Source organism: Myotis daubentonii, chromosome 7, assembly GCF_963259705.1.
Source record: "Myotis daubentonii chromosome 7, mMyoDau2.1, whole genome shotgun sequence".
NCBI lineage: Eukaryota > Metazoa > Chordata > Mammalia > Chiroptera > Vespertilionidae > Myotis > Myotis daubentonii.
The window spans coordinates 94466097-94480425 of record NC_081846.1 but is presented as its reverse complement, the minus strand read 5'-3'; the positions used below and the strand labels follow the sequence as shown (position 1 = coordinate 94480425).

Below are 14329 nucleotides of genomic sequence, written 5' to 3'. Positions count from 1 at the left end.
AAAAAGAAAGAAAACTTCAAGCAGTACAGAAGAATAAATGCCTTCATATTTCCATAGCATTTTTCCCCCTAAAATTCTAGTATGAGCTTAAAGTTTTCCTTTTTACAAATGGGACTAAATTACACCTTGCTTTTTTTGCTTATAATTTTAAAAAGTCAGTTTTTGAGGTATTATTTCCCTATGATTACATTCATCCTTTTTAGGTGTACAGTTCCATGACTTTTGACAAATATATACCATAATTGAGATATATGACATTTTCTTCCCTCCCAAAGGTCTCTTTTCTCTGTTTCTTTTTGTAACCATCATTATACTCAAGATATAGAACGTTTCTTATTGTCTCAAAAAGTTTCATCTTTCTGCCTCAGTTTTTTTTAAGGCTTTCAAATTTTATTTCTTTTTCTTTTCTTTTTCTTTATTGATTAAGGTATTACATATGTGTGCTTATCCCCCCATTGGCCCCCCCGCCCCCCACTCCCCCGACTCATGCCCTCACTCCCCCTGGTGTCTGTGTCCATTGTGACTGCCTCAGTTTTAATAGCTCTATTGAATTCAATATATGGATTTACTTAAATTTTTCTTTTTTTTTTAAAATATATTTTAGTGATTTTTTACAGAGAGGAAGGGAGAGAGATAGAGAGCCAGAAACATCGATGAGAGAGAAACATTGATCAGCTGCCTCCTGCACATCTCCTACTGGGGATATGCCCGCAACCCAGGTACATGCCCCTGACCGGAATCGAACCTGGGACCCTTCAGTCCGCAGGCTGACGCTCTATCCACTGAGCCAAACCAGTTTCGGCACTTAAATTTTTCTAAATCACCCCTTAGAGCAGCGGTTCTCAACCTATGGGTCGCGACCCCTTTGGGGATCAAAACCCTTTCACAGGAGTCGCTTAAGACCATCGGAAAACACATATAATTACATATTGTTTTTGTGATTAATCACTATGCTTTAATGATGTTCAATTTGTAACAATGAAAATAGATCCTGCATATCAGATATTTACATGACGATTCATAACAGTAGCAAAATTACAGTTATGAAGTAGCAACGAAAATAATTTTATGGTTGGGGGTCACCACAACATGAGGAACTGTATTAAAGGGTCGCGGCATTAGGAAGGTTGAGAACCACTGCCTTAGAGGTTTATTTTTAGGTTGTTTCCAGTCTTGCAGTTCAAGCAAGGTACAAAAAATATATATAAATCTTAGTGTGTTTGTACAGCTGTAGACATAGGGTCAATTCCTAGGAGTGAAAATGGAATGGAAAGTGGCCTCCCCCCCAGAATTGGACTAATTTACTTTTCAACTGATTATGGATGAGAGGGCCTATTACTTTCTAATTAATTATGCCTGGGTGTCACCAAATTCAGTTTGCGCTAATTTGATAAAGAAAATATTACCTAGCAAAGTACCTTGCAATCAGTGTTGTTTTTTCTCATTTTAAAGCCATGTCAGCCAAAACCGGTTTGGCTCAGTGGATAGAGCGTCGGCCTGCGGACTGAAAGGTCCCAGGTTTGATTCCGGTCAAGGGCATGTACCTGGGTTGCGGGCATATCCCCAGTAAATGTGCAGGAGGCGGCTGATCGATGTTTCTCTCTCATCGATGTTTCTAACTCTCTATCTCTCTCCCTTCCTCTCTCTCCCTTCCTCTCTGTAAAAAATCAATAAAAAAATATATTAAAAAAAAATAAAGCCATGTCAAAAGTTCACATACACAAGAAACCTAACCCATGTTATTTATGGTTAAAACCACAGTATAACAGAGGAAATGTGAATAGAAAACTTTACCTTTGTTTCTACTATCCCAATATAATTTTCACTTCCTGCTTATCTGTATCTGCATTTCTGTAATTACACATGATGTTTTAATCTCCTCACACCAAATGCTTAGTGTGTGCATGTATGATTTTGTTTTGCTTTTTAAAAGGTCACTTTATTTCCTGAGTGTTTTGTTGTTGTTATTCCAGAATTTTCATCTAGTTTGTGGCTGTCGTACATTTCTGTCATTCTATACTTTTTCACAATTATGAACTAGGCTTCAAATACCATCTTTTTAAATAGAAAAGTTTTTAAAAAAACTTTTAATAGTATTTCCTTAGGATAAGCTTTTACTAGTACGATTCTTCTGGATTTAAATATATCAACATAGACAGGGCAGGGTAGAATTTTATCATTTCAGATAGGTTTTGTCACTTCATTGGGAATTCAATAATGTTTTTCCTCTGAAGAAGGAAGCAGTTACATATCCATTTGCATCTATGCTAGCTTAAACTATTTTTCCTCTTTATTATTATTTTCTTGTTTTTCATTTTTAAAAAGTTATAGTTGACATACAAGATATTAGTTTCAATGGTAGAGTCCCGTGGTTAGACATTTGTATGCCTTCGGAAGTTCAGTACCCACCTGGCACTGTACTAGTGCATAGCTATTACAGTACCCGTCGCTCTGATTCCCTATGCTGTGCTTTACATCATTGTGACTATTTTTATAACTGGCAATTTGTTCTACTGAATCCCTGCACCGTTTGGGCCCATTTCTTCACCCTCTCCACGCCCCCATCTGGCAATCATTAGTTCTATGCATCTGTGAGTTTGTTTCTGTTTTGTATGTTCATTTATTTTGGTTTTTAGATTTACACACACACACACACACACACACACACACACACACGAAATTATATAGTTTTTGTCTTTTTCTTTGTGACTTATTTTTCTTAGCATAATATCCTCTAAGTCCATCCAACCTCTTTTTTATTTTTTAAAAAGTTACAAAAATATATGCTACCTGTAAAGATTTCATACCCACTTTCCACTGTTCAGTAAATTAAAATTTTAAATTGATTTTTTCTCTCAATAGATTATTCACATTTTTTAATATTTTAAAATTATCAAACATTATACAGTGAAGACACCTTACTCTCGTTCCCCCGCTACTCAGTTCCCCTTCTTGGAGGCAATTAATATTGTCAGATTTTTAAAAAAATATATAAAGGGAGAGGGATAGAGAGTTAGAAACATCGACGAGAGAGAAACATTGATCAGCTGCCTCCTGCACGCCCCCCACTGGGGATGTGCCTGCAACCAAGGTACATGCCCTTGACCGGAATCGAACCTGGGGCCTTTCAGTCCGCAGGCTGACGCTCTATCCACTGAGCCAAACTGGTTAGGGCATATTGTCAGATTTTTGTGTACTTTTAAAGACATACTTTGTGCATTTTTGAGCAAATGTATCTGTGTGCTTTTTGGGTGTGTGTCTCTTTTCAAGCCACAAATGTTAAGTATGCAACACATACTTTTTTGCACATATTTTCTTAGATAACTTTGTATTTTAACTTTTAAAAAGTAGATAACTGTATGCTCATGGTTCAATAATAAAATAACGAGAGGCTTGAATAGTACCCCTTCTAGCCTAGTTCCCTGCCTGCTGTGCACACCCGTCAGTGAATCTTTATGCATCATAGAAGCAAGCCAGATGGCGTATGCTTTTGTTTCCTTTTCCTCCCGTAAGTCGCAGACCAACCTTTCACGTCTAAGAAGGCGGTATGGACTCGGTGTTAGGAGCAGTGACTCCTTACATTCAGATGTCTGCTCTGCCACATATCAACTGTGTGATTGTGGGCAAGGCATTTTTTTTTTATTATTGATAAAGGTATTACATATGTGTCCTTATCGCCTTATTGCCCCCTCACTCCCTACCTATGCGTGGGCAAGGTATTTAACCTGTCTGTACTTTGTACACTTCTTACAAAGATGGTAAGGCAGTATATATACTTTGCTTAGAATAGTACTGTAAATAAGAAGTATATGTGTTTGCTAGTAGTAGTATTTTTATTATTAAGGACAGTGACTAATAAAATAATCAACAACAACCAGTATAATTTGATTTCTAGTAGTGATATATGGATATGGGTAAATTTATTTAACAGAAAAGGATGGATGGGATTCATCACTTGCTTGAATTCTACTTAAATACATTTTAGAAAACTTCAGAAATAAAACTAAAGCAGCTAAAAATATTAATGTTCCTTTTTATGGAGTGATAGTTTTTGTATATACTTGTTTAAACTAAACAGATATACTCTCTTTATGACATGAAAATGTCCCAGAGAAGGTGAGGGTAGAGATGGCTGCTAAGAGTATAAACTTTTGCATAGTGCATCACATTTTAAAAGTGCTTTCTTATGCTTTTTCCACTCAAATTTGGTGAAAATAGATACATATCTACATATATTTAATTTTACGTGATATTGGTCCATAAAGTTTTTAAATTTCCTAGCTTTATCTTTTTAGGATCAAATCGTTAGAACATTAAATGCTCTTAAGGCAAACAGTAGATTGGAGGAGTGAATTGTATTTCTATTTAATTTGTTCATCCTCAGTTCTTTTTTTTTAAAACATATTTTTTATTGGTTTCAGAGATGAAGGGAGATGGAGAGAGAGGTAGAAACATCAGTGATGAGCGAGAATCATTGATTGGCTGCCTCATGCATGCACCCCACTGGAGATGGAGCCTGCAGTCTGGGCATGTGCCCCAACATGGAATTGAACTGGTTCATAGGTCGATGCTCAATCACTGAGCTGCGTTATCTGGGCAGTTCTTTTTTATTTTTAATTAAAGAAATCAAAGGAACAACCAAACCTCTCTTCCCCTTTCTCTTCTTCAGATCCCTATTACAAAATAATGTACACTTATTATAGAAAATGTAAAAACAGAACATACACAGAGAAGTAAGAATCACCGTAATTTCATTACTCAGCTTAATATTCTGATAACAGTTTGATGTCTAGACAGCTTGCCTTTTTCTTTTTCTCTGTGGGGATATGCACACATAGTCACTCTTGTTACTAACTTGCCTTTTTTTGTTGTTAAATATATTTCTATTGATTTCAGAGAGGGGGGGAGAGAGAGAGAGAGAGAGAGAGAGAGAGAGAGAGAGAGAGAGAGAGAGAGAGAGAGAGAGAAAAGAAACATCAGTGATGGGAATCAGTGATCAACTGTCTCCTGCACGTCCCTATTGGGGGTTGAGCCTGCAATCCCGGGCATGTGCCCTTGACGGGAATTGAACCCGGGGTCCTTTAGCCCACAGGCCAATGCTCTATCCACTGAGCCAAACCAGCTAAGGCAGTAACTTGCCTTTTTTTCTGTCTGTGGGGATATGCACACACAATCACTTGTGTTAGTAACTTGTTTGCTTTTACAGTGATGTCATCAGGAATGCTATACACACAGATGTTTTTTGTTTTTAAAATAAACTTATTATCATGAACATTTTAATGTCATTTAATTACCTATAGTATCATTTACAATAGGTGCATCATATTCCATTGAGCACATATGCCATACTGAATTTTATTTTGTATGAAAATTTGTGCAAGGGTAGGCCTTCCTTCCCCTGGCTGCTGACACTGGCTTCACTCCAGCACTCAGGACCTGGGCTGCTTCGCTCCAGCCCCGGCTTCTTCCGGAAGGACGTCCAGAATGACGCCCAGAAGGACATCTGGTCTAATTAGCATATTACCCTCTTATTATTATAGATGTATTTGTTGCCTATTCATGGGCATTTTGAAAATAAGCTGTATTGTAAATATCCTGTACACAACTGTTTTGAACATCCATTATTATTAGTTTTTAAAATATATTTTTATTGATTTCAGAGAGGAAGGAAGAGGGAGAGATAGAAACATCCATGATGAGAGAGAATCATGGATCGGCTGCCTCCTGCAAGTCCCCCACTGGAGATCGAGCCCACAACCCTGGGCATGTGCCCTTGACTGGAATCGAACCTGGGACTTTTCACTTCTTAGGCCAACGCTCTATTCACTGAGCCAAACTGGCTAGGGTTATCCATTATTTTCTTTTTTTTTTTTTTTTAAATATATTTTATTGACTTCCCACAGAGAGGAAGGGAGAGAGATAGAGAGTTAGAAACATCGATGAGAGAGAAACATCGATCAGCTGCCTCCTGCACATCTCCCACTGGGGATGTGCCCGCAACCCAGGTACACGCCCCCGACCGAACCTGGGACCTTTCAGTCCGCAGGCCGACGCTCCATCCACTGAGCCAAACCGGTTCCGGCTATCCATTATTTTCTTATGATAAGTTCTGAGATTTGGAATTACAGAGTTACAGGATATATGCTTTCTTCATGCTTTTGATACAGATCGCTAAACTATTCTCCAAATAGTTGGTATCTACCTATATGCTTGCCAGCATGAGGTATTGTCTGTTTGAGATGTGAATTACTCCGCTTCTGAATTAGTGCAAATTCACTTTCCATTGCCTCTAGAACCATCTTTTTCTTTTTCTCTACTTTCTGTTTTTCTATTCTTCTATATCCTTCCTCCTTCACACCTAAAACTTCATAGAAGCTGAATTTGACCCAAGTTGGAGAAGAAGCTGTTTCCAATGATCTTTTCCTCTCTCTTCACCAGCTTCTTAGTGTATTTTGCTGTAAAATATTCTGGGAACTCTCTTTGTAAAGCACCCAATTTTTCAAAGGTCATTTCTTTCAGTTTTACAGATCTTCATTTTCACGTTTGTTAATGTCTTACATTTGTGTAGTGACCTCATGTTCTAGCCCGGTGGTGAAGAGAGCTGTCCCTGGGACCCTGTGGACCAGGTTCAGATCCCAGCTTGTTCTTTTTTTTAAAAAAAAAAATATACGTTATTGATTTTTTTACAGAGAGGAAGGGTGAGGGATAGAGAGTTAGAAACATCCATGAGAGAGAAACATTGGTCAGCTGCCTCCTGCTCACCTCCTACTGGGGATGTGCCCGCAACCAAGGCACATGCCCTTGACTGGAATCAAACTTGGGACCCTTCAGTCCGCAGGCCGACGCTCTATCCACTGAGCCAAACCGGGTAGGGCTCCCAGCTTGTTCTTGTTGACTGGCTTTGGAATCTAGGACATGTTATTGACCCTGTCCAGTCCTCCTCATTTTTCACTAGTGGAGATCATGATAATACTTTCCTTGGTATTTTGTTAGGATTTTAAGAGGTGATGCTTACAATTGCTCAGTATGTTGCTAACATTTAGTAATTACTCAGTAGGGCATCTTTTGTCAGCATCTCATCTGACATGTGAATGAAGCAGGGATTATTTTTGTCCTTCTGCATCTGAGTGAATGGGTTCAGAAAGGGAATACTTTTCCTGTCATCACACCAGAAAGTGATGTTGTCCAAACCTGAATTTAGGACTTTAGTCTTAAGGACTACGGCCAAGTGGGAGAACTAAGGTGAAGGACAGGAATTGTGCCTAATAATTAGGATAACATAGGAACAGCATGAAAAGTCTAAAAAGCTTTATATACGGGGCTTGACCAGACTCGGCAAGTTGGCTCGAGGATGACGGTAGCTCCGGGAGCAGAGGAGTGGTCCCTGTGCATCCTGGCGGGAGGGAGGCTGCTGTGTATCCTTCAGGCCAAAGAGTCTTGAAAAAGTTTAGAGCGCCAAGATCAAAACATTCAATAGATTTTTCTACTTTGGTTCAAATTAGAATGGAATCTTGCTTTAAATATATATGACTGATTAGGTTTTTATCTTAACTTGTTTCCGACAGGGCATGGTGCTGATGTGAAATGTGTAGACTGGCATCCAACAAAAGGGTTAGTTGTTTCAGGAAGTAAAGATAGTCAACAGCCAATCAAGTTCTGGGATCCCAAGACTGGGCAGAGTCTTGCAACACTGTAAGTGATAGGAACCCCACCTTGGTCCCCCGAACAAAGGGAACAAAGCTGTCTGTATTCTTTTAACTTTTAGCTTTCTCTCCTCTCGTGTATTTTTGAAAAAGTAGGTTAGACAACAGATGGATTTGTATCCATAGCTGTCTTATTAATTAAATATGATTTATGTCTGAATTCCTAATGAAATACGGCTTGATTTATGCTCTGCCACAGCTATCTAAACTTAACTTGGGTATCACGGGAGTGGAAGGTGAGGAAGAGATTGCGAAGGAGGTGGTTATCACTATTCTGACTTACTGTCTCTCCTCATTATAATGCACTTGGCACTGCGTGGAGTCGATGTGTATGCCCCTCACTAGACATACAGCCCAGCTTTCTCCATCCCACTATGTCTATTTATAGAGAAGCTTTTCCTCTATTTTTGAATCAGTTCTCAATGTTTTTGTCTGAGATGCTTACTTATGATGCAGCTACATAGTAAATTTTTTTCTGAATGATCTGTAAACATGCACAGTGCTATGAATATGTTGCTAACATTGTTTTGACCAAGCAGCTGCGTCCCGGTCCTCGTGATTGGGAGTGAGCTGGTTGGAGCAGGCTGCCGTGGCGCACACCTCCACTGGCCGCAGTCCACCTGCGTGCTTGGCAGTGGTGCTCTGCGGAGATGTGCACTGTGCAGGCCTCGGCTTGTGGCAGTGTCTTGAGTTCAAATTAACCCTCACACTATCCCATGCTCTTTTTTTATGCTTTGTCTTAATGAGAGGAGGTTCATTGAAGTTAAAAAATTTAATGAGCTTTATTGAATAGTAATTTATATGTTCCAATGCTTCCCCTGACTCAAAGATAAACTTTTATATCCATTTGAAGCTCTGCTGCTATTTTAACTGGTTAAGGAAAGCAATGCTTAGATACTAGACATTATTTCTGTCATTGACCTATTTATTTCAAATGTACTTTTAACTGTGGTCCTATAATGCTGTTTCTTCATGCTTTATTGCTTCTAGGCCAAACCTCTTGCCATCTTGACCCATGTGCTTTTCAACAGAAATGGCCATTATATGGATTTAGATTTGTTTTTAATTCTTACATTATTTTCTTGGTACTTTGTTTCTAGTCATGCCCATAAAAACACAGTGATGGAAGTAAAATTAAATCTCAATGGCAATTGGCTACTCACAGCATCACGTGACCATCTTTGTAAACTTTTTGATATCAGAAACCTGAAAGAAGAGCTTCAAGTCTTCCGAGGTCATAAGAAAGAAGCCACAGGTCAGTGGCGTTTAGAGACACTTCTCCTTCTGACTTGCCTGTGGTGTTCTGAGGTCCTAATAATTTTGCCTTTCCCTGTGTTTTGTTTTACAGCTGTGGCCTGGCATCCTGTTCATGAAGGACTTTTTGCCAGTGGAGGGTCCGATGGCTCTTTGCTCTTCTGGCATGTTGGGTATGTAACACTTCCTATAAAGAAGTTGCTGTTGTTTGAAGAGAGCACCTGAAAGTGTAAAGCATGACACTGTTTGTGTGTTCTCTGAGTGTTCATATGTTCTGTGTCAGAGGCTTCCTGCAGCTTTCCATTCTGGAGACCCAGCTTGGAATAGAAAACAGCACATTTATTTTTGGATGTAGAAGTCATTAAGAGCAAATAAACTAGATTTTCTTGTTTCTTATTGGTAAATCATTTTTGAAGCATTTTCCCTAGCTGGTATGGCTCAGTGGTTGAGTGTTGACCTATGAACCAGGAGGTCATTTTCAATTCTCAGTCAGGGCACATGCCTAGGTTGTGGGCTTGATCCCCAGTAGGAGGTGTGCAGGAGTCAGGCAATCAATGAAACATCATTGATGTTTCTCTCTCTCTCTCTCTCTCTCTCTCTCTCTCTCTCTCTCTCTCTTCCACTCTGAAATCAATAAAAACATATTTTAAAAAAATGTTATTGATTACAAATCAGCGCCCCTATATCATGTGAAATTGACAGATTAAAAGTAATAGGCTTTGGTAGCTATATGTTACACTAAAATAAAATGTCTTTAAATATATATGTATATATATATACATATATATATTAATATGTATATATATACATATATATTATATATATATATATATTATATGTATATATAACTTTTGTGAAAAAGACTTCTTTCTGTGGTGCTATTGTAGGGTAGAGAAGGAAGTGGGCGGGATGGAGATGGCCCACGAAGGAATGATCTGGAGTCTGGCGTGGCATCCTCTTGGACATATCCTCTGCTCAGGCTCTAATGACCATACCAGGTAAGCTTTCTGTGAAAAAAGTAACAAGGGGCAGGTGGAAATAAGTATGTACATTTTTATTGATAGATTGGTATATTAATTTGTATTCTGTCTTGTTCTCAGGAACATTTTTTGTGGTGTTTTATAAGTACATATGTTATGAGAAGGAGATTGAGTATTGAATATGACTTTGTTGTTCAAATTTTGTTTTGCCTTCTGATTAAAAAACGTCTTTCTGCATTTTAAATTTTTGGAAGAAAAGCATTGTAAAATTGTGTTTACCAGAGGACTGGTTTGTACTCTTAAGTGCCCAGAAGTATACTGAGCTCGTGCTCCTTGCCTTTCCCATCCATTACTTTTATTTTGCAGCAAATTCTGGACCCGAAACCGACCAGGTGATAAAATGCGTGATCGCTATAATCTAAACCTATTACCAGGAATGTCAGAAGATGGAGTAGAATATGGTGAGGCTCCGCACATTTCTCCTTCTTTGAAATGAGATAGTCTGTTATAAAAATGTTAGGTATTGAGAAGATTTTACAAAATGAATTTTAGTTTTATAGTTTATTGATTTGTAAACCACCGATAAGTTTCATTTTTATAAAAGTTCTAATATTATTGGACCACTACATTTATAAAATCTCTATTGATAGTGGATGTATTCCTATTTATAGATGACCTTGAACCTAATAGCCTGGCAGTAATACCAGGGATGGGAATACCAGAACAACTTAAATTAGCCATGGAACAAGAGCAGATGGGTAAGAGAAATTATACCTATAAATTCTATTGTTATAAAGTTTTTATAGGTCTGTTTCTTATCTTTATGATATTAAGTTATTTTGATAATGCCATTTTTTAAAAGAAATGTTTATATAAGTAATGTAAACTGCATAACATTTAATCTATTCTTCCAAAAATGTGTTCATTGATGAAGTGGCCACTTTCTTTTATTTCCTTGACTAATTACTTATCTTTATGATTACAGGGAAAGATGAGTCAAATGAAATTGAAATGACAATTCCAGGTTTAGATTGGGGAATGGAGGAAGTGATGCAAAAGGATCAGAAAAAAGTACCTCAGAAGAAAGTTCCTTATGCAAAACCTATCCCCGCTCAGTTCCAGCAGGTGAGTGGCCCATCTCGTTCATGCATTGGTGGTGCTGCTCGGTGAGTCTGATTGAAGTTTAGAAACAGGGTTCTCTGCATCCTCTCGTTGTGGGCGATATTTCTGTGCTGTTGACCTTTAGAGCATTTTTCACGTGTTCCAGGCATTCTCAGATACAGTTCCCATCTGCCGCTTTGCATTTAGTGCTGGGTCTGTCATGAGTCTTCTCCAGATCTCTTATTATTCTCCCCTCCTCATTATCATCGATGCCATTGGAGGAAGGAAGAAAAAGAGGCCGGAGCACAGAGAGTGCATCAACTCTCTTCTGCATTGCCTGTCTTCTGCTTTATTGGTTCCCTCAGCACAAGGTGGGGACGGGGGGGGGGGGGGGGGTGTCCTTTGGAAGAGGCAGGTGAGCTTCACATTCTTAATAACATGCCGGATCTAACAGCTTTTAGTAATTTAGTGATTGCTACCTAGTCATGTGCTTGCCAAATCCCACTCATGTGTCACTGAGAATTAGCATCAGAAATAAAGACAGTGCACCAGGTGAGCCACCTTGTATTTAGAAAGTTGGAATGAGCCAATGAATGACATGATAGAATGGTTTTTCTCATTCTTCCATTGTAAATTACACACTTAGGGCATATTTTAATATTCTCTTCTTTCCCAAGGCTTGGATGCAAAATAAAGTTCCAATTCCTGCCCCAAACGAGGTACTGAATGACAGAAAAGAGGACATTAAATTGGAAGAGAAGAAAAAAACGCAAGCAGAAATTGAGCAAGAAATGGCCACATTACAGTATACTAACCCACAGCTTCTAGAGGTAAGCTCTTCGGGGGATTCCAGATGTTCTAAAAAGTAGGGCTGACATTAGTGATAGGCTCCTGAGGAGAAGGGACGGGCCTCTCAGAGGGTCTGATAAGCACCACCCCTTCTTCCTCTACGGGAGGAGCTAGTTTCTAACTAGAGCAGTCAAGCAGTGAGTAGACCTAAGTTAAATATACACTTTTAGTAGAAAAGAGAAAGCCAACAAGTTTAAATTTAAATTCACTTATTTATCCCCAGATAAAATAATTTTTCTTTTTCTGTCGGCTCTAAAGCAGGTGGTTTGTTCTTAGTTTTCCTACCTTGACAGCTACCAAGAATAACAAAAAACTGGTAAATTTTTGGGCTTTTCCTGGTCAAGATGGATATACATAATCCTGACCGTTGTTTCCCAGCACCTAAGAAGAGTTAGTCTAGAGCAGTGGTTCTCAACCTTCCTAATGCCGTGACCCTTAATACAGTTCCTCATGTTGTGTTGACCCCCAACCATAAAATTATTTTCGTTGCTACTTCATAACTGTAATTTTGCTACTGTTATGAATCGTCATGGAAATATCTGATATGCAGAATGTATTTTCATTGTTACAAATTGAACATAATTAAAGCATAGTGATTCATCACAAAAACAATATGTAATTATATATGTGTTTTCCGATGGTCTTAGGTGACCCCTGTGAAAGGGTCATTGGACCTCCAAAGGGGTCACGACCCACAGGTTGAGAACCGCTGGTCTAGAGTGAGTCTGGAGGCCTGAGCGCCATCTGTACGTCTGAATGTTATATGGACTCTAGTTACTGCTGGGGCTTTAAGAGGTTGATGCCTCGTGTTTGTTTTGAGGTTCCCCAATGAAATAAGTGACAGCTACATTGTCATCTTCTGGCTTACTTTTCAGTATGCTTTTTCTTTTTTTCTTTCCAGCAACTTAAAATAGAAAGGCTTGCACAAAAACAGGCTGAGCAAGTTCAGCCTCCTCCTGCATCTGGTACCCCTCTTCTTGGACCCCAGCCCTTTCCAGGACAAGGTCCAATGTCTCAGATTCCTCAAGGTTTTCAACAGCCCCATGCATCTCAGCAGATGCCAATGAACATGGCTCAAATGGGGCCTCCAGGTCCACAGGGACAGTTCAGACCCCCTGGGCCCCAGGGACAAATGGGACCACAAGGCCCTCCATTGCATCAGGGAGGTGGAGGGCCGCAAGGATTCATGGGACCGCAAGGGCCCCAGGGCCCACCCCCAGGGTTGCCGAGGCCTCAGGACATACATGGCCCCCAAGGAGTGCAAAGGCATCCTGGACCTCATGGCCCTTTGGGGCTTCAAGGGCCACCTGGGCCCCAGGGGACGTCTGGTCCTCAAGGCCACATGGGTCCTCAGAGCCTGCCTGGCCCCCCTGGGCCCCAGGGGCATATGGGCCCTCAGGGGCCTCCAGGTGCTCAAGGTATGCAGGGGCCCCCTGGTCCCAGAGGAATGCAAGGACCTCCTCATCCTCATGGAATACAAGGCGGGCCCGGGTCTCAGGGGATCCAAGGTCCCGTGTCTCAGGGACCTCTGATGGGACTGAATCCAAGAGGAATGCAGGGTCCTCCAGGCCCTCGAGAGAACCAGGGTCCTACTCCCCAAGGCATGATGATGGGCCACCCGCCTCAAGAGATGAGACCTCACCCTCCAAGTGGACTACTGGGACATGGCCCCCAGGAGATGCGCGGCCCCCAGGAGATGCGCGGCCCCCAGGAGATGCGAGGACCCCAGGAGATGCGAGGCCCCCAGGAGATGCGCGGCCCCCAGGAGATGCGCGGCCCCCAGGAGATGCGCGCCATGCAGGGGCCTCCACCTCAAGGGTCGATGCTGGGCCCTCCCCAGGAGTTGCGAGGGCCACCAGGCTCACAAGGACAGCAGGGGCCGCCCCAGGGCTCTCTGGGGCCTCCACCCCAAGGTGGCATGCAGGGGCCCCCTGGGCCTCAGGGACAGCAGAACCCTGCCCGCGGGCCACATCCGTCTCAAGGGCAAATGCCATTCCAGCAGCAGAAAACAGCTCTACTGGGCGATGGGCCCCGGGCCCCCTTCAATCAGGTATTCTTTCTTTCCAACTGTGGGCATTACCCTTTGGGAAGATGCGGCACAGCTGACGGGAATGCCTCTCAGGTGGTGATAGCGGCCTGAGAGGAGCATCACAGCTGAAGTGGGAGACAAGAAAATGAAATAGACCATCACACGTATTGCAATGTGAATCTTAACTTCTCAACCTGTATTTTAATAGATGTTCTTCCAGAAAAGGTGGAATCTAGTTGATAATTGTTCCAAGCCTCCAAAAGAGGTGTGGCCTGGGGAGGAAGCCGGGGGACTGCCAGCCCTTTTCTGGGTCCTTTGGAGCGTGGCCTGCCAGCTCCACCTTTTCAGATAGGTGTTTAAGGCCCCAGTAGACCTTAGTTCTCAGGCCAGAATTACACATTCTCAAATTCTGA

At 41.0% G+C, this 14329-nt stretch overlaps 1 protein-coding gene across 7 annotated transcripts in view; it reads left to right on the top strand.

The window, feature by feature from the left end:
- The window catches only part of WDR33 (WD repeat domain 33), a 117092-nt gene that overhangs the window by 86587 nt on the left and 16176 nt on the right, over window positions 1-14329 (top strand). For 4 of the 7 annotated variants that reach the window (XM_059704794.1, XM_059704795.1, XM_059704796.1 and 1 more), the window contains exons 8-16: window positions 7566-7692; window positions 8804-8958; window positions 9052-9130; window positions 9845-9955; window positions 10304-10398; window positions 10609-10695; window positions 10923-11062; window positions 11716-11868; window positions 12789-13937. In XM_059704794.1, the coding sequence (XP_059560777.1) occupies window positions 7566-7692; window positions 8804-8958; window positions 9052-9130; window positions 9845-9955; window positions 10304-10398; window positions 10609-10695; window positions 10923-11062; window positions 11716-11868; window positions 12789-13937 (2096 nt within the window). Of the gene's footprint in view, window positions 1-4421; window positions 4598-7565; window positions 7693-8803; window positions 8959-9051; window positions 9131-9844; window positions 9956-10303; window positions 10399-10608; window positions 10696-10922; window positions 11063-11715; window positions 11869-12788; window positions 13938-14329 lie in introns of those variants that run through there. The other 3 variants (XM_059704797.1, XM_059704801.1, XM_059704799.1) reach the window with 3 other exon arrangements.